Source organism: Hipposideros armiger, unplaced genomic scaffold (assembly GCF_001890085.2).
Source record: "Hipposideros armiger isolate ML-2016 unplaced genomic scaffold, ASM189008v1 scaffold_595, whole genome shotgun sequence".
In the NCBI taxonomy this organism is placed as follows: Eukaryota; Metazoa; Chordata; class Mammalia; order Chiroptera; family Hipposideridae; genus Hipposideros; species Hipposideros armiger.
In genome coordinates this window covers 975,432-995,254 of record NW_017731945.1, presented here as the reverse complement: position 1 = coordinate 995,254, position 19,823 = coordinate 975,432, and the positions used below count along the sequence as shown (strand labels likewise).

Sequence of the window (19,823 nt, the reverse complement as noted above, 5' to 3'; positions counted from 1 at the left end):
TTCTAAGTAAAGACAACTAAGCTAAAAGAGTCAAACACCTCCCAAGTAACAGAAAGACTGTCCTAAGAACAGTAGCTAAGCTGTTGGTTCTGACTCTTTGTACGCCACTAAATAGTCTTTATCTGGACTGCAGGGGAGTGAGACATCCAACTCCTCAGATAAAATAAATAGTATCCCATTCAGCTTTCACCTAGAAGATATGAGACTCTGTTAAGTACTTGCAATATGACAATATTTAACAAATCTGATTGGCAGGCGTATGACTTATTTTCACATACATTTTCCATTGAAGTGTTTGAAAATCATGAGATACACAATTAGAAAGAAGGGTAAATACTTTGGCATGAGGATAATACAAGGGGGGGGGAAGGCTTATGAACCCATTAAGAAACAGATTTGAAAAGTTACCATTTATGACAACATGTAAGGCTTACTTGAAGCCAAATTATGCAAAAAGCAGTTGGAAAACATATGTGACCAACGCAAGTGGTTCCATTCATCAACATGTGCCAACCAAGACATTTCCTTTTGTACTGACCTTTAAGCCAGGCGTACATAGAAAATGACCTAGACTGGATGCTTTCTTTTTCAAATGCAACCACTGTAAAATGTAAATCGAATCAATGATGTAATATTGGCAAGGTGGGGTGGTGTATATAAACAGCAACACCTCAGCAGAAGCAGCAGCTCAGGTCAGTGAGGATCGTGCTCACTAACCCTAATAAAACCTCACCCTAACACTGTGCAAATGATCTCTGCCCCATGAAGTAATGACCTTGCCAAGAATGTTTAACATCACGTATACCACTTATGTCCAGGCTTTTTGTTAAAAGACAAAGTTAGGAATAGCTTAAAGCAAAGGCCATCCACTCCCAACTAGTAATATGTAAAGGAGGCTGCTTGGGGAAAGTACTTCTCAGGCAAGTAAATTAATATTCACTTACATTTTGAATACGAGTTAAAAACCCCAGAGAAGCAACTTGTCTAAAGCTAAACATCAATGTTAGGAATAAAGATCTCCGCTTCCTGGCAGTCTGGGTTGTATTCAATTTCCTATCACATGCTGCCTAAATGATTCTGATTTTAGACTGGGGCAGGGGAATAACTCGAAACAGATACACAGAATAGAGTAGGGCAATTTCATCTGTGTCCCCTGCCCTCAACACACACACACACACACACACACACACACACACACACACACTCTCTCTCTCCCTCTCTCTCCCTCTCTCTCTCTCTCTCTCTCTCTCTCTCTCTCAAGTAATTATGTAAGTGTTCCTGTATACGAAAAGTAATCGAGAACTACTAGTTCCTGTATATAAAAACTAATAGAGAACTTAGCAATCAGCAAGTCAGTACTGACTGAAAATTGTGTTGTATCCTCCCTGCATTTGTCAAGAAGCTATTGTCTTGTCATGACTTCTTTCTGATTTAACTTTTCCTACAATGCAGCTACATTTCCAAAGGCTACAGCATAGGAAAAGTCAAGACGCATGAACTAGAGAAAAGCAGAATATATACATTCTCTTAAAGCGGTAGTCCAGCAATAACATGTATAGGGTTTGGAAATTCAGGTGTGATTAAAAAAAGGGATGTCACAAAAAATAAAATCATAATAATCAAACCTAAGGCTACAAATAAAACGCACCAAGGACTCTATAACTTTCACGTAAACTCATATGAAAACAATTTTTTAAAAAGACAAATTACAGAACCTCAGTCAGATGTGAGCACCTGGAGTGCTTATTTACGCCTTAAACTCAGACTCCACATTTCACTTACCTCATTTCCATCTGTATCCTTGGAAGTAGAGGACACATTAGTACAGAGGGAATGACATCTCTTTTTTTCAGAACAAAAAGAATGTATTGCATGAGGGCAAAATCTCTCAATGCTTTGCTTTTCTTGACCAGTGCCATGCTTTTCTAACGGGTCTTCAGAAAACCCACTTTTTTCAAGTGATCTCTCTGTACCCCAGTGAAGGGAACGTAAGCTGGCTGCCTTTCGGAAAGAAAAAACCTCTGTTTTTCTCTGGAATGTTATTTCTCTTGTGCTGACATCATCTGAATGTTTCTTCCTCTCTGCACAACACGCAGAGCTGTCTTTTTCTGTAATCGTTTCATCCAGTTCACTAACTTTAACTTGTGGTTCGCTGTCTTTAGCAGGAGAAACGTTCACATGGGAAAACGAAGCGCTTGCAGCGCTCGGCAGAAGTTTCTGTTTAACACGGTCAACTACAACTTCTGTCTCTCCCTGCTGCATGCCATCTCCCAGCCTGAGGACTGGGGAAACAGATTCTTCCCGTACCAGGCCCCTGGATAAAAGAGCGGGCTGTTCTTCTGAGAGCTGAATGCTGCTCCTCTCCGTCCCTTCATTTTCATTGTTGGGCTCTGCTGGCTTGGTGTCACCTACAATTTTCTTGATGGGTTTTCTTCTGAAATATCTTCTTCCAGGAGAATATTTTTCAGGGCTCAAAGGAGATTTGGCAGGATCTAAGTATTGTTCTTCTTTCTCAGCTCTTACACATCCACAGACATTCCCCATTTGATGTGCAGGGAATCACAGTTCCGCAGATTCACTCATTTCAAAATCCAGGGCTTATTTAGCTCTTCTCCATTAAGTCCAAAAATCCCACTGTGACCTCTAATTCCTCAGACTTTGTGACCATCCTCTTCAGCATGAGGCCATTTTGCTTATGAGAAAAGCACACACAAGAAACGCCATGGCATCTTGCCCAGCTGCGTCCCTGTGTCTCATTAGACAGGCAGTGTGGCTTATTTCTGGCCACCAATCCTCTTAGACAAACACTGCTGCTCACTGTCAAATGACAACGCTGATGAGCTCTCAAGACAAACCCTTAGCTTTATTACCCGAGAAGATTCTGGCCCTCACTGTAACTTTCAGTTTTCTGAAACGCAATTACATTACTAAAGTTTGTGTTTAACCTTTGAAACTATTGGTGGTTCAACAAGTCTGAGAGCAAACAGAAAGCAAATACCAGTCAGGAGACATTTAGCAAAGTGACTTTCAACTTTAGTTTCCGAGTCTCTACCACATAATTATGTTTCTTAAGAAACACCAACTGATTTTAGTACTTGAAAAAAAAGGCTCAAAAATCTCTGTAAATTACATTAAGACTCTTATTCAAAACAGCAGCCATTAAAAAAAAAAAGGAATGATTCAATAGCTGAAGGAGAGGATAATAAATGCTAAATGCCAAAAATACTCTATTAAAATTGTTTCTAAAATCAATCTTTTAAATTTGTTTGTAATGTTTTTCCTATGACCTAAATTTCCAAGCCGTTTCTGTTATGTTCTCATTAGGATTTTCACATAAGCAAATTGATAAATTTTATGATTTAATGCACGGAACGTTTAGCCAAAAGAAACACCTGTGTGTTCTTATACATGCATTAAGGCAATTAAATTTTATATGTAGCTTTTATAATTGTACCCTAGTTAAATATTATGCAGTTTTACTAGGGCCTTGCTGTAAAAATAATAAATCAGTACGGAACCTGATTATCTCAGGTGTGCATGTTTCTAGCACTGAGTCATAGGTATGGTAAAAAGGAAATTAGTATGGCATGACTGGACTAACACGTAAGCAGAAATCATCTGACTAATAGAAATAAACTGATCACTGCCTTTCTCTAGGTAGCCTTCGGACTGACAGACAACTGAAACTCACTATATTTTTCTAAATAAGAACATTCAATTATAGAGTCAAGTTAGCAATATTGTTGATATTTGTTAATAATAGGTCTACATCGTGAGGTCTTCCTTAATCATTTAAGAGAAAATTAAACAATCTCTAGCGCAAAAACTGAATATCCTAGAACACAAGCAACAAATAGAAAGCCTCGGGTTGGTTGGTTGGTTGGTTGGTTGGTTGGTTAATTTGATCTTCAATGTCTTCAATGGCAATAAAACATTATTCAAGAGAATTTAAAAGTATAATGGCTGGTATTTCTGACATGATAGAGGTGCAAGCGGTGGTTTGCATACCACTGACCCTTCCTCTAACCTTGCCAAACTGAGCAACTGTCCATTTTCAGGCCACTGCACACCCCTCCCTCACCCAGAAATGACCCAATTTTAGTCTCTGCCTAGTAACTGGCAATTCTTTTGCCAAGCCTATCTCTAACATCAGTGACAATTTCCCTTGTTCGCTAACACCTTCCTAATCCTACATCCCTATTATTATTTCTATTGTAATACAGTCATCACCCTCAATTACAGTCAGCGTTATGAATGTTCTCCCAACAGACAGAACCACATTCTTCATTACCTCGGATCTCTGGGTCTAGCATATGGTAGCTAATGATATGGGATGACTGCATTGATGTTTACCCTTTCAGACAGCCTGACTGGAAGAGAGATTCAATTTGTGATGCTCATAACAAAAAGTTTAAGAATAAATAAATAAATGGGTCTTCTGAAATCACTTCTCTTATTTATGTAAAGTATATATATATATAGAGAGAAAAAAAGCCCAGTCACTTTGAGTGAGGATGATTACCACTGCTATAAATAGCCTTATGTATTTGCATAACCAGTAAAATCGTTCTGATCTTCAACTATCATAATACTAAGAAAAGTCATTTCATCTACATAAAGGACACATTTCTGTTTTACCAAAACATTGATGTGTTTCATTTTAAATAAATCTTGGTCTAATTTTTAAATGTTGCTGATAATTTAAGTCATTATCTTGCAATTCAGGTCCTAATACACACTGGATTCCATAATATAAGCCACTGGATCATATTAGAAGCAAAATGTATTTTTGGTACTTTTCTCTCCTCCAAACACATGTGAACCCCAAAGAACTTTCTTAATATATAATTCTTTTTTGAATGACACTTAAATTTCTTCAAACTTAAGTTCTAAACACATTGCTTCTAATTCACAATGATTTATTCGCATTTTGGTCAGTTATTTTCTGGTTTCTGCTCCCAGTAGCTTAGGGGTATTTTCTGCAAGATCTCCAATGTCTTCCTTCTATACAAAACTATTAAGTTGTATTCAGTTTGAAATTCTCATGTTCTCTAGCGGCATTTCACATTGCTCACTAGTCCTTTCTCCTTGAAACTCTCTTCCCTCGGTTTCATCAATACTACATTTTCTTGTTGCTTCATCCATCTTATCAAACGATCCTTTTCTGTTTCCCCAGATGGATCTTCTTCCTCCTGTACCCCCAGTCATGGGCCTTCCCCAAATTTCTGTGCTTTGCTCTTGGCTCTGCACATATGCTCTTCTCTCGGATCCTTCTCTGATAGATTCAACAGCCACTTGTACGCTGGTAACTCTCAAGTTTATTGTCTGTACCTTTGACTTCTCAGCTCTGCTCTGTTCATAAATCTCTAACTGCTCAGCAGACCTATGCACAGGCTATCCCACCACGCCACCAAACCTGCCCAGAAGGTTTTCAGTTTTCCCCTTATCCTATCCATCCCCATTTCTCTCAATAGTCTGTTTTTTGTTGGTTGGTTGGTTGGTTTTTTTTATCTCCCAGGCTAAAACTTCAGAGTCATCTTTATTCCCTCTCCTTCATCCTCTATTCACTATCACCAAGTTCCTTTTTCCTTCCTCCAAAATGTCATCTCTTGGATTCAATTTTCCATCCCCATCTGAATCCTGGCTTTTATTATCCACTCAGAGATCACCACCTCCGCTTCTTAGCTTATCTCCCTGGCTATGGACTCTGCTCATTTCAATTTATTTTACATAGAATCAATAGATTAAGTTTCCTAAAACATTATTTTTCAGGTTTAGAGTGGTTAAGTGACTTATTCAGTGCCATCACAGCCATAAACAAAAGAGACAACACAGAAACTTGTCTTTGCCTCCCTCCCAAACCTGAGTGCTTTCTCACTGCTCCACAGATTCTTACTCTGACATTCAAAACCCAGACACAGCCTGTCTCACCAGCTCTGTCGATAATGATGTGATTGACTCTCTGTCCCAACAGGCCTCTAACCCTCCAATGTGGGGTTCTTATAGTTTCAACCCTACTAAAAGTTCTAGGACCTGATCCACTCAGGGCTAATTACAGGATCCCTAAGACAGCTGCTAAGGAACTCCCCATGAAATCAGCTTTTTGGCTAGTTCTGAGTCTTTACCCAATTCCGGTAACAAGGTCTGGCTCCATGCCCAAATCCCTGTCTTGGTTTAGCGCTCAGTACCCTGGGTCCCCTGAGGATTGGGTCCTCCAGAAATGGAAACCCACAGTCTTTCAGGGCCCGGCCTCCAGTTCCTGTTACTGGATCTCCCTGACATCACTGCCCAGCTGAGTGGACATTCACCTACATTAGTGGCCCTGTAGTCTGGCTGGCTGGCACCTGGTGACATGGGTCTCCTGAAACCTGAGTCTGCTCCTCTGATTTCCGGTTGCTGCAACTTTGCTCAGTTGCCTGTCCAGGTCCTGGAACCTACCTAGATCCCACTTCCTATAGCTCTCCATACCTGTCAGATTTATCCTGTTCCCAAATGAGCCCCGGGTACATTATTGTCTACCATTCCCCCAATTAACCCTATATCCCAGTCACATTTTTAAAAAATAATAAATAAATCTTACGCCTCTCAAAATCTGTTCAAAACCCAAGCTCCTTTCTGAAGCTGGCAAGCTATCTCTTCCTCCCTCAAGGTCCAACTGCACAGCAGTCAATCAGTAAGATGTGCTGTCTGCCTGCCATGGGTGAGGCTCTGTGCTGCACACAGTGTACTGTGTGAGCAGGCAGCAGACGAATAAAACGAAAGCAAGTTCCAAAATGAGGACGCACTTTAAATCAAATGAAGATGATTTTTTCAAAATGCATCATTTTACAAAAACTAAAAATCAAAACCAGCACTCAACTGGCATACGTTTATTAAATAATAATTCAGTTAATAAATTTGCATTTACTTTTCCCAAATCTAGTTTGAAAAAGTACAGCTCTACACAAAACATAATACTAATTCACACTCTATTATAATTATACTGCCATCTAGTGTCTATCCATGGAAAAAATAGTTTGCATGGTTGAGAAACTATAATATCAATGAGAACCATTCTAAATTAAGGATTGAGTAATAACATCTCATGTATCTCAATCAGGTAATACTGTCCAATAAACAAAAAAATATGTCTACATTCAATTTAAAAACAGTCCTTGTCATCCAACTCTTAATTACAAGCACTGTCCTAAAAACACTAAAGGTTATGAACAACAGGAAATGGGGTACCAGATTCTCAAGCAGCAATATTACGTGAAAGGAATAATACAAATATATTGTTTAAGAAAAGAAGCCTAAAATTTATTTTCTTCCATAGGATATGAACGCATAATCCACCCTTCATATGAACCACTTGAAAACACAAGGAGAGGATAAAAGAAATGACAATTAAGAAAAACTGGGCTTACCTGAAAGTGCAAAATTATTGTCCATATTAATCCCAAAGTCAGTTTGGGGTTTCCATCTGTTATGTCATCATTTCTAATATTCACTAATTTCACCTGTTTTATATGTGAAGAAGAGATAAAACAGTTTTTCAAATCATCACGAGTTATCTTTTCCTAAGTAATGATTCTAAATTATTCAAAGAAAAAATCTGAATGACTTAAATACCAGCAATCCTCAAAATACTGCTTTACTCCCTATCTTTACTCATTTTAGACTGCAAATTATAAAATAACCACGAAGGAAAAATGGGTATTATTTTGGTTTTGTATTCTAGATCAAGTAATAAAAGTACTCATTTGTCAAAACAAAAATACAACTCAAGTGAGAAATCCTAGATACTTGAGATTTTAAAATTGGAAATTTGTCTTCTGAAAATAAGCTTTATTTTACAATTAAGTAGAAAACAGTTCTGAACCATAAAATAATTTTAACAACTTTCTCACACTTCCTTCACAAATGATTAAAAAAAAGCATTATTTTTCTATTTGTCTATCATAACTGTTATTAAGATAAGAAAAATATATGAATCACTGGACATTTGCAAGGCTGTTTAAACATACACACACACACAAACACACACACACATACACACACATATATATGTATATATATGTATACAAAGTAAGACTTAAAGATTATCATCTGTCATATTATGTATTCAGGTAAATAAATGTAATGATGACATCTAATTTTACTTCTGGATGGACAAAGAATTAAATATCACGAATTAAATACCAAAAATTAAATACAATGATTCTAGCATTTTAATTCCTGGAGAAAACATTGACAAAAAAACATTTCAGACAGGAAATATAATTAATTCTTCTGGAAACTTCCACTAGAATTAAAAATAATAAGGAAAATGCCAATAACATTTAAAATATTTAAGCACAGAATATTTTCTAGAATTTAATAACTAAATGCATTTTAATATTCATAATAAACTAAATGAAAAACTAGTAAGAGTATTTCCCTCAATGCCTTTCCCTCCCTTCCTTTTTTCCTACTCCATTAAAAAGTAAAACTGGCCAAGTGGCTCAGTTGGTTAAGAGCTCGCCTTTTTTGTACTAATTGAAAAATTACCAATTATTTGGTTTACATCACACAATACTACCAAAATCAAGATTATATCCAATATGGTGTTCATTCTTTTCCATGATTTCTTCTGAAACCTCAAGCCAGTTGGGGACTGTTGTCAGAAATGTTTTATTTTTAACCACTTATAAATTACGCAGTATTTTCTACTTATAAAAAAAATAATAAACTATTGCCTCATCACTACTAAGTACTAAAAATACTTACACTTTTTTTAAAGTATTATATAAACTAATTTTTACAAAATAAAGTAATTTTATAAACTAAGTATAAAAAGTAAAGTTCCTAGTACTAATAACTATTCATAGACATTCTTAACATTCTGTCATTAACTTCCTAGGCAAAAGCATTCTAGCTCTGACAGAAGGAAAACCGGTAGGAGCTCCTACTCTGCTGGAAATATAGCAATTTTTATTTCCTCTAAGCTTACACATACTATTAACTTTCTTTTCTTTGGGGCAAATGTTTAAAAACATTTAAAAATATTTGTCTCACAAAAGCACAAGTATAATGATTATAATCAGTCACATTTAACTTTTGCATTCTCTGAGAAGTTTCTGTGTGTAGATTTACTCAGTCCCATATGCTTATATGAGTACAGTCTTTGAAAAACATCATACCTGGCGTCTTTTCAAATAGTCAAGTGCAATTTGTACATTCTGTAGTCTGTGAAAACGCATCCGACCTTTCTCTCTGGGCTAAGGACAGAAAAATGCAGGGTATAAAAAACACTGTAGTTTCTGATAGCACTGACCAAGCTAAATATACTATATAAATATACTTTATGCCCATCGTAATATGTCAAAACAGTATTTATTGTTTGGGTAAGTCCATCAAATTTTTTCGAGGTAGTTCTAATTTTTTAATATTATCTGGAACTGAATTTAAACTACTAGGGAGTTTTCCAAAAATATTTTATTTAAACAAATGCTTTATTCCAAATGCTTTGTTTAAACAAAGGAAAAGAGAAAATACCTAGAGCATACAGACTTTTTATATTCACTATACAACAATTCTCGCCTACAGTTAAGCTAGGGATACACAAAAAGAATTAAATACCCTTCTCCATTTTACCTTCTTAATAAACTCTAACTATTATCAAGAGGGTTTTTATAATTATATAAGTATGGCATGTAAATGAAAATGAAGTAAAGTAGCATGCAGTTAGTATAAAAATCACCAAGAAGAAGAAAGACAGTGGAGTTTTACTTAGCCGTGATAGAGGAAGAGAAAAAGCAATTAAAGTAATATATTTCCTCTTTATTTTATTTTAGCTTTTTCACAAAATCGATTGGACTCTATCCTAGTTGTATACTATTTGGGGGTGGACATGATTATTTGCTGTCGCAAGAAAACTGACAAATCATAATTCTTTTCCTTGACACTGTTTCCCTTTAGAAAAGTTACGTTAGCAGAAGGAAAATATAAGGAACCAGAGCTGAAAAGAATGCTTAACAAAAATACAAAGAATGAAGCTGAAATTTACCACATAAAATCTTCCGGGGGGGGGGGGGGGGGGGAGAAAACTGACAGCTTAGCTTCTCAGATATGAATAGGTTGCTGAAGCCAAAGGCACCATAATAAAACAGATAGCAGACTACGGAATGGGAAAATATAATAGGTTCCATACTACAGGTAGAAATAATATTGATGAAATCACCCAGTGGATCAAAAAAAAACAAAATCTCGTATGAAATCAGGGGGCACGAAGGGATGTAGATGACAAAAGAAGCACATCTATCTTGCAAAAGTGGGCTGGTCAACTAAGTGTCACAGAGATGAAACAGCTCTGTGAGTTCTGTCAGGAATCTAGATTTTAAAACCTCCCCGAACCTTTCTTTATATAAAATGAGACATAGCAGATAGGTAAAGAATGTCCATGAAATACCTATTGCCAATAGGTATATTTAAAGCATAAACTTAAATATTAAATAAATTTCCACAAGTTCCTTCAAATAAAGCCATAAATAGGTGCCATGTTTGAAATACAAATTCCAGAAGTAGAATAAATCTGCATAAAAATTAGCAGGCTAGTTGTCAAGATGTTCGTCACTATATAAAATGTACAGAATTCTTTAGCTAAAATGCCATGTTATCATTTAAGTGCATATGTTCAGTTACCATGCAGTGCAGTGCACAGTAACCTAGAAATAAAATTTAAAGAGAAAATATTTCCTTTGGTCAACTTCTTGGTACACACACATCCACCTCACTGGGGGTTTTGGTCCTTTCTATAGTTTTCTAAAAAGGAGCCCAAACCCATGTGTTACTTTTCTGTCACGTTAGCGCTCACCGCACTGTAACGGCTAGGTTAGTCGAGTTACGGGGGCAGACACCTACCCCCTTATCCTCATCCTTCACATCCTCATGCTGTTCATATTCGCATGCTTCTGTGGCACTCACCAATCGTAAGGTCTTCAAAAAATCTCGCTCCCTTGGCTAATGAATATAACAGACAGAAGATAGGACAGCAAAGACACAAGACAGACCAGAAATGAAAACGAGAGCATGAACAGAACATAATGGAGGAGAACAGGTAACCAAGAAGGGGAAGTAATGTTCACATAGAAAGGAAATGACACTGGCGGAGGGGGTTAGACCATTTTTCAGAAAGCGATGTTTATTTCCTTGCTATTTGTGAGTCTTTTAATATGTGGTTATAGTATGCATCCAACTTCTGCTAAGCAAAAAACAAAAAAAACTCAAAGGTAAAAAAAGAAGCAAGAACAAAAATAGTATTTGAATTATAGAACTGATTATATAAGCAAGGTAATCAAAGTGCTTCAATCTCCTCAATTCACATCACTGGAAGTCTGAAAATGCTTTAAAGTCTAACCAGAACTCTTTTTTTTTTTTTCAGGCAGAATTTACAGCTCAAAAGATGAATATTGTAAAAGTCCAGTCTATGCTGAAAACATACTAGTTATAGGCAGAGAGGATTACACATTCTTCAAAAGAAATTAAGAAGTTTCAAACTTACCAAGGTGTCTCCCGAAAGAACCTCTAAAAGAGAGATCAAGTTGTGTCCATCCCTTAAGTCTTCATAGAGATCATTCACATGTTTTCGAACCTAAACAGAGAAAAGCAATTTAACTTTTGGTTCTAGAGCCCAGAACCATCCTTAATACTCAAACAAGAAAGAGGCAAAACAGAAAACATTCCTTATATGGTGTTCATTTATATAGTGATTTTTAAAATTGTTATTGTCTCACTACTTAAAGCAAAATTTAAATTTAAAAACTAAACACTAAAAATGTAAATGTCAGGTTAATAACCAATAAAATAACTCATGGAGTTGCAATTTTTAAAATACAGGAATACCCTGACTTTCATCGTGAATCCTGATACAGCAACCAGATTCACCTTAGTAACAGGGGTGACTTTTGATCCCCGCATTGGTCTTCCCACTCTCTGGGCCACACGATCCAGGATGCCAGAAGCACACACTCCACACTTTAAAAATCCACAGATGTAAGCTGGACAAAGGGTACATGAGACTCTATGTACTATTTTTGAAAATTCCTGTGAATCTATAATTATTTCAAAATAAAAAGTTTTTTTTAAAAATTCACATAGATGAGGATAGAACACCTCTGTCCAAACCTTCCTCTCATAACCACGTTATCACTAGCACCAGGTTAATCCAAAACCTATAATAGCTTCTTCCTCCATTCCACAGGCCTGATTTAAGCTCTGATTTTAGAGCTCAAACAACCAAAGATTTTCCAAAACCTCTGTCCAGTCTGCCAAGTAGGGATCAACCCTGTAAATGCTTGGCCTACTGTACCCACACACTATACCCATCCACATCTCGCCAGAGCCACACTTCCCTCCTTCTCTCACTTCCTATGTCCTTCTCACTCCAGGACAGTTAAAGACAGGGTGTGATTCTGAACACTTATTTCATAGGAAGGCAATTTCACAACTTGCTTTGCCAGGCTTCACTAAGCCGCCTACATCAGCGAAACTTTCCAAAACTAGGTGCCATTTTTCTCCATATTTATGAAACAGTAAAGGCAAAATAAATTAGGCATGTTTATGAAATGGAAATAATAATATCATGCCTTCAAAACCAACTTAGAAAAAGAGAAAACGTGTTATAAGGGGAAAAGAGTTAGGAGACCTGCATTTTAGTCTTACTTCTGCCTTGGGTCCCATAAACTAGTGCCAGCTGCCTATATTCTCCAGGCCTCAATTTTCTCATCTGCCAAACGAAAATCTGAAAACAGAAGGCCTTTGTTCAAACTACAGAACACAAGTTTCTATGATATGAAAATACGAGTAAAGTTATCTTTTTAAAAACCAGTATGTTAACTTAAAAGAAAATACGTTGATGATAGCCGTTCCAACTGGTGTGAGGTAATATCTCATTGTGGTTTTTACTTATATTTCTCTGATGATTAGTGATGTTGAGCTTTTTTTCATGTCTATTGGCCATGTGTATGTCCTCTTTGGAGAAATGCCTCTTCAGGTCCTCTGCCTATTTTTTAATTGGATTGTTTGTTTTTTTGTTGTTGAGTTGTATGAGTTCCTTATATATTTTGGATATTAGCCGCTTATCGGAGGCATTGTTTGCAAAAATCTCTGTTGGAGATGCTGTGGAGAAAAAGGGACCCTCATATGCTGTTGGCGGGAAGGCAGATTGGTGCAGCCGCTATGGAAGGCAGTGTGAGGTTCCTCAAAAAATTAAAAATAGAATGACTATATGACCCAGCAATCCCTCTCTTGGTATCTACCCAAAAAAAATTAAAACATTTATCTGTAAAGATATATGTGCTTCGATGTTCATTACAGTTTTATTTACGGTGGCCAAGACATGGAAACAACCAGTGTTCTTCAATAGATGATGTGGATAAAGAAGTTGTGGTCTATATACCCAATAGAATAATATTCTGCCATAAGAAAAGATGAAATAGCGCCATTTGCGACAACATGGATGGATCCTGAGATTATAAAACTAAGCAAAATAAGTCTGACAGAAAAAGTCGAGAACTATGATTTCACTGATATGTGGTATATAAAACTCAAACCAACAAAGGAACAAGACAAATGAAGAAACAAAGCTGATAGACAATAGTTTAGCGGTTGCCAGAGGGTAAGGGAGGAGGAGGGTGGTACATGAGGATAAAAGGGATCAAATATATGGTGATGGATGGCGAGCTGACTCTGGGTGGTGAACACACAATGTGATAATATAGATGATGTATTACAGAATTGCACACCTGAAACCTATGTAACTTTACTAACAGTTGTCACCCCAATAAACTTTAATTAAAAAAAAAAAGAAAGAAATATGTAAAATGGAAAGCTGCTCTTAGGACTTGTGACCTAATTTCTTAAGAATTTTAGAAGAAAATGTAAAAAGACACAAATTTCTGTAATGCCTGAAAATATCCTGAGGCACAGTTGTCAGGTAATACTGCCTACTTTTATTGTCTCAGGTGATTATTCTGAGGGTCCACAGAAATACTGTATATGAAAAGCCTCCATAAATGTAAGATATTATCATCTTTATTATTCTATGAAAAACAAATGTCACCATGATTAACAAGGATAAACAAAAATACACACACGGTAAGTTAATACTAAGTACCTGACCCTGTACTAAGACCTTTTGAATTCTTGGCTTATTTTCCTCACCACAAAATAATGAGATAAACAAGAATGTTAATTAAAAATTATAAATCAACATTATGGGGAAAGAGTGGTAGTGAATAAACAGAGGAAAAAATTGGGGTTCTGGAGAAATGTCTGAGCAAGTGATCAATTTAGGGGAAAGATGAGAAGGAATTAAATAGTTAAACTGACACAGAAACGCTGTTTATTTTATCCTAAGTCTGAGTCATAGACATCTGGTATGGTAACTTTCCTTCACAAATAACCATACTAACTGCCAATAGTCGTAACCTTCCGTTTTCACTTTTTTTAATAAAACGGTCTTTCTTCTCATTTTGGATATTTTTTTCCCTGTGGAACAAAAAACTGTCAGAATAAATAGTGCTAGAAGAAGTGATGAGGAAAGTAAAAGCACTTAGAGACACTCTGGGATTCAATTATATAACATGAATTACCTAATAAGGGTAAAACATCATTTTCTATATTTCATACAGTTCTCCCAGAATTTTGCAGTGCTTTTTAAATTGTGTATTGCATTGCACCTGCAGTTCACCCCTAGAGGGCACTAATCTTTTGCTTAAAAAGAGTATCCTAAGGAAGGAAAATTAAGTAAGTAGAAACCAATGGTGGGGGAAGGTTTGCAGGGTGGGGAGAGATTCTAATCAAGATGCTGGTGATGATGACTACAGGTAATACATATTTCAAGTTTATTTTTGAGAGAGAATATAGATTATGCCATATCTATTAAGCCGTGTATTATCTAAATGGCTTAACTGATATAAACAAAAAACACTACTCTAAACATAGTATTTTGTAAATTTATAATTGTTTGGTTTTAAGTGGGATAAATCAAATTCAACTTTGAAGATAAAATCATTGTCTAGCTCAAGGGTCGGCAAACTGCGGCTCACGAGCCACATGCAGCTCTTTGGGTACGTACATGTGGCTCTGAAGTGAAAATGAAAATAAAACTATCATAGTTTCATTTATAAAAGTTTTAAAGGATATTACTCACAGAATGGTGATTTCATTTGTTTAATGACTCTCGAATAATTTTCAAATTGTTTTGGGAGACAGGATTGGCTCTTCCGTCTCAAATTTGCCGATCCTTGGTCTAGCTACTTATTTATTGTTTAAAACTGCCTTTTCCAAAAGTCTGACTTTATAGTGATTGATGTTAATCGAGACTGACTCCACAAAAATTCTACTTTCCACATTTAAACACATTGTTACCATGTAGCTGCAGTTCAATTAGGTCACTACATATTTATTGAGCACCCACTATATGTCAGGGAACCATTTAACTTCTAAAAGTACAAAGTGAATAACAAGAGAATGCCACCTCTTGAGGCCTGTGGTCTGAGATGGTAGAAATTTAGAGAGAAAATTTCAGTATACAGTAAATATCCTCAGAGTTAGCTCAGGAAGCTCTGAGGTGCTTCCACCAAATCTGGAGTCTAAGTCCTCCCAGCTAAGATATGGGAGTGTTCCAGGAGACGGGAAGAACAAGAACAAAGGAAAAAGGCCAGGATGTATGCAAGTGTATGGTGAGTTCCAAGGAAGGAAAGCAGTCCATGAAATCAGTAAAACAGGCGGTGGAAGGCGAGGTAGGAAAGGTGGGCAGGGAGACATGGCGGCTTTACATGCCCCTTTAAAAAGCTTAGACTTTTCCTAAGCAAAGAGAATCAGTGAAGGCTTCTAAGCAGAATGACAACACAGCGTCTCTGACCAATATAAAAGCTTTCTTGTAAGCTATTATCTTGAACAAACCCAAATCACAATAAAACCACCTCGGGCCCAATCTGTATGCAATTGTGGAGAAAAGGTCCCTCAGGAAAAAGCAAACTAGAGAGAACACTCAATCCGTGAACCTTGGGTAAAACGCACAATCCCAGCACAGCAGCAAAATATCAGGAGGGATTCACAGTCCTCTCTTAAAGAAGTCCTGCATACAAAGGATACAGTATTCTAGAAAACAACCGCTATCTTTAGAAAGGAACATTAATAAAAGAAGGCTTGTCCCAAATGAGATCACCTCACTGCCTTGTACAAATTGGGTAAAGAAGGGGAATAATCAGCTTCAGTGAAAGCTATGAATTAAAATAATTTTCAATGCAATTTTTATTTTTACTCAAACAAATAATTTATGAAAAATAAGTTACCAGGTTCTTCTGGGAGACTTCCTTAGAAGTCTTACTTCAAAAAATAAATAAAAGTAATCTATCAATATATTACCATATCGATTATTGATAAGTCAATGGATGCTTTTAAAATATACATAAATGGTTACAAACAATGCATTCTCTTAGGTAGCTGCCTTATCTGAACAGTTTTGTTTATTATAAACTTAGTACTACTTCTTTAAAAGTTGTAAAAGAATAAAACTACAGCTCAGATTCCACCTAAATTACCATAAATTCGATACTGGTACAGGTAAGTATAATGGGGAAACATCCTTATGGGATGTAATAAAAAGATAGTCATAGCTTTTTTTAAGCAATATTAGTCCTCATTAAGGCCATATATAATTGATCTCCTTTACTTTTTTTTCAACTGAAAAGATATTTGTCATACATCTTAAGGTATTAATGAATAAAATAATGAAGAGTTTGAAACAAATCAGTGTTGGCACTAGGCAGTGCAAATAATCTGTGTACTTCATATGGACCCAATTAGTTCTTTGACAAAGATTTCTCTTTTAAACTTTCAGGTTGACAATCTACAATAATTTTTTTGTTGTTGTTTTAAGAAATTTTACCGGGGAACAGTGTATTTTTCCAGGACCCATCAGCTCCAAGTCAAGTAGTTGTCTTCAATCTAGTTATGGAGGGCACAGCTCCATGGCACATGTGGGAATCGAACTGGCAACCTTGGTGTTATGAGCACTGCACTCTAACCACCTGAGCTAACCGAGCATTCTACAATTATATTTTTTTTCATTAAAGTTTATTGGGGTGACATGTAAGTAAAGTTACATATACATTATCTATATATCACTTTGTGTGTTCACCACCCAGAGTCAGTTCTCCTTCCATCACCATATACAGTAATGCCTTGGTTTGCGAGCATAATTCGTTCCAGAAACAAACTACTTGTATTGCAAGACATTGCTCATTTACCACATTAAAATGTATTAGAAATGTTTGCTCGTCTTGCAGAACACTTGCAAACCACATTACTCACAATCCAAGGTTTTACTGTATTTGGTCCGTTTTACCCTCATCTACCACCCCCCTTCCCCTTTACCCTCTGGTAACTACACTAAACAATTGTCTGTGTCTGTGAGTTTTTGTTTCTTTTACAATCAATTTTTTAAAAGGTATTTTTTAGTCTATTACCACAATATGGAACTATATGTAGTTGAATAAAATAAAAGCATTTAATTACTGATAAAACTTTATTTTTTTTTTATTTGGGGAGCATTTTCATCACAGTTTCAACTCAGCATATTTTATATTCTCTTCTGTCCAGTTTCACCATTGACATCAACAGGAACCTTATTAAAAGGCTATTTCAGTTTTTTAAAACAATTTAAACATGTTCCTCTTTTCTGTAATAATTTGTTTGGGGTTTGGGGTGATTAGTTGTGGTTTGGTTTGGGTTTGAGTCCTCTACCTTTCCTTCCAGCTCCTCTCTTTTGTCAATAGGGAGACAGACAAAAATCGATTTTTGCACATTTTTCCCTCAGCATATAGATCTTTTATCTCTTGCAGAGATGTATAGCTCTTGGTGCTGAGCAATTATAGGTAAGGCAACTGAAAGAAAAATTCAGACATTAACTACTTTGCAAATTGATTTTTTTGTATCTGCCCACTGTGTTTTGGAGTTAATTTCTATTAAAGATGTGTTCTGGACAACCTCCATACTACAATGTCAACCAAATGGCCACTGGTTTATAAAAACCAGCAATATCCATTCCATGTAGTCTTTAAAAATTAGAAGGTGAGGGAGATTTTAGGTGCTGAAGGATGTTTCTGTCCAGGATTCTGTCCCTGAGGGCAAAACCCAGTGGTAAATGGTAGGAGGGTATGGGTCTCACCTTTTAAAGGTTCTTCAAATATCCTCCTAGCTCATTACTTATATAAATCTTTAAACTATTTATCACTTCAAAAGAGCATGGTAAATGCTACTCCATCAAGAGCAGTTTTCAGTAATAGCATAATGAAAAGAGGAGGAACCAATAACTACTAGCATTTTTATGCTCACCTCTTTCTCATTCCTCTCACCTTCTCACAATTTGGGCAACAAAGAAAAAGCTGGGGAAAGTGGGGTTATAATAACTTAACACATAAGGAATAGTTAATAAACTAGTCAGTTAAACTAAATTTTGGTATAGGTATAAATATGTTACTACAATATATATAAATTATAATAAATATACCAAGACATATAATGACAACTAAATACTATTATAATAGCTAAGTACTACACACTTGCATACATGAGTTCATTTGTGCAAAGGCCTAAAAAACACAACTAAACATAAAATAAGTCTGATTGACATAGATAATATATACCTACAGCATCAAAGTCCCACCTTTTACCCTCGACATTTTAAACAGTTTCCACTGCATTTTCAAATTCTATTTCTTACTAAAAAAAAAAATTTTTGAAAAAGAATTGTGCATATGTTTCAATAAAAATGTAAAATTATTTTGAAGAATTTTTCATGGGTTTTATTTATAGTCATGACCAAAATTCCCAACTAGTTAAAAAAATATGCGTATTTCCTCAATAAATCCCCACAAGTGACTCTCCAGTAAGGTCACACCAATGTCATAAGTGAGGCTCAGATTAATTATAAATTAGAGATGCATCCAGGTAAATACATTTAGTTCCTATATAAAAATAAAGACAGCTCCAGAAAAAGAACAACTTATCAGTTATTTGCCCCTTAATGCCAGGTCACTTTATCAGAATAATTTCCTTCTTAACACCTACCTATCACCCATTTCAAAGAAACCTTACAATCATGGTTGGCAATAAGAGGGAATAACTTGGGCAGGGGGAGGTGTGACGACACACTGCGGTTTAAGAGTGTGGTAGGATTCCAGAGTAAGAGCTTTTGACATTGACAAGGTAGTGGGAAGACCCTAGGCAGCTGGTGAGTGGGGTGAAAGAGTCCAGGAAAAGGATACAGAAGTGACAAATACCAACTTCAACTACTTTGCAATTCTGATTAAAGTGCTGGTTATGCCAAATGCTTACTGAATACTTCTGAGCTGAATCATCTCCTTTGGGCTGTCAATGCCTACTCTGTTACACAGTGATTCAACAATTAAGTGGATACTTGCCCCAAATGAGAACTACCCTCTCGCCTTCTGGCACCATTTAAAGTACCTTGTACAACATAGGGGCATAAAAACAGCTACACTCTCAATGCATACAAAAAAGTCAAATAACCAACTAAGCCCTCAAAAAGTAACTTCATCTACTTCAGGGATGATGTCTAGCACAGCTAGAATGGTTATAATATGATGAGTCAGGCTCCTAGGTTGGGGAGGAAGCAAGGTCCTCATAGAGAGGGGAGAGTGCTGGGCAAGTAGCAAAATCCGCCTGTGGATAAGATGCCAGGAGAGATGGAGCTAGCCTGTACGGATATCTTCTAGTCACACCATTATGGGCACTTCCTGGTGTCCCTTTCAGAGCGTTATCTGCCAGGAAAA

General features: G+C 36.3%; 1 protein-coding gene across 1 annotated transcript in view; it reads right to left on the bottom strand.

The window, feature by feature from the left end:
• The window catches only part of DST (dystonin), a gene marked incomplete at its 3' end in the record, with an annotated part of 435,221 nt that overhangs the window by 193,272 nt on the left and 222,126 nt on the right, over positions 1–19,823 (bottom strand). The window contains exons 6-10 of the mRNA XM_019624589.1: positions 11,522–11,611; positions 9,162–9,239; positions 7,336–7,499; positions 1,783–2,518; positions 1,446–1,498 (exon numbers count right to left, since the gene is read on the bottom strand). Of these exons, the coding sequence (XP_019480134.1) occupies positions 1,446–1,498; positions 1,783–2,518; positions 7,336–7,499; positions 9,162–9,239; positions 11,522–11,611 (1,121 nt within the window). The remainder of the gene's footprint in view (positions 1–1,445; positions 1,499–1,782; positions 2,519–7,335; positions 7,500–9,161; positions 9,240–11,521; positions 11,612–19,823) is intronic.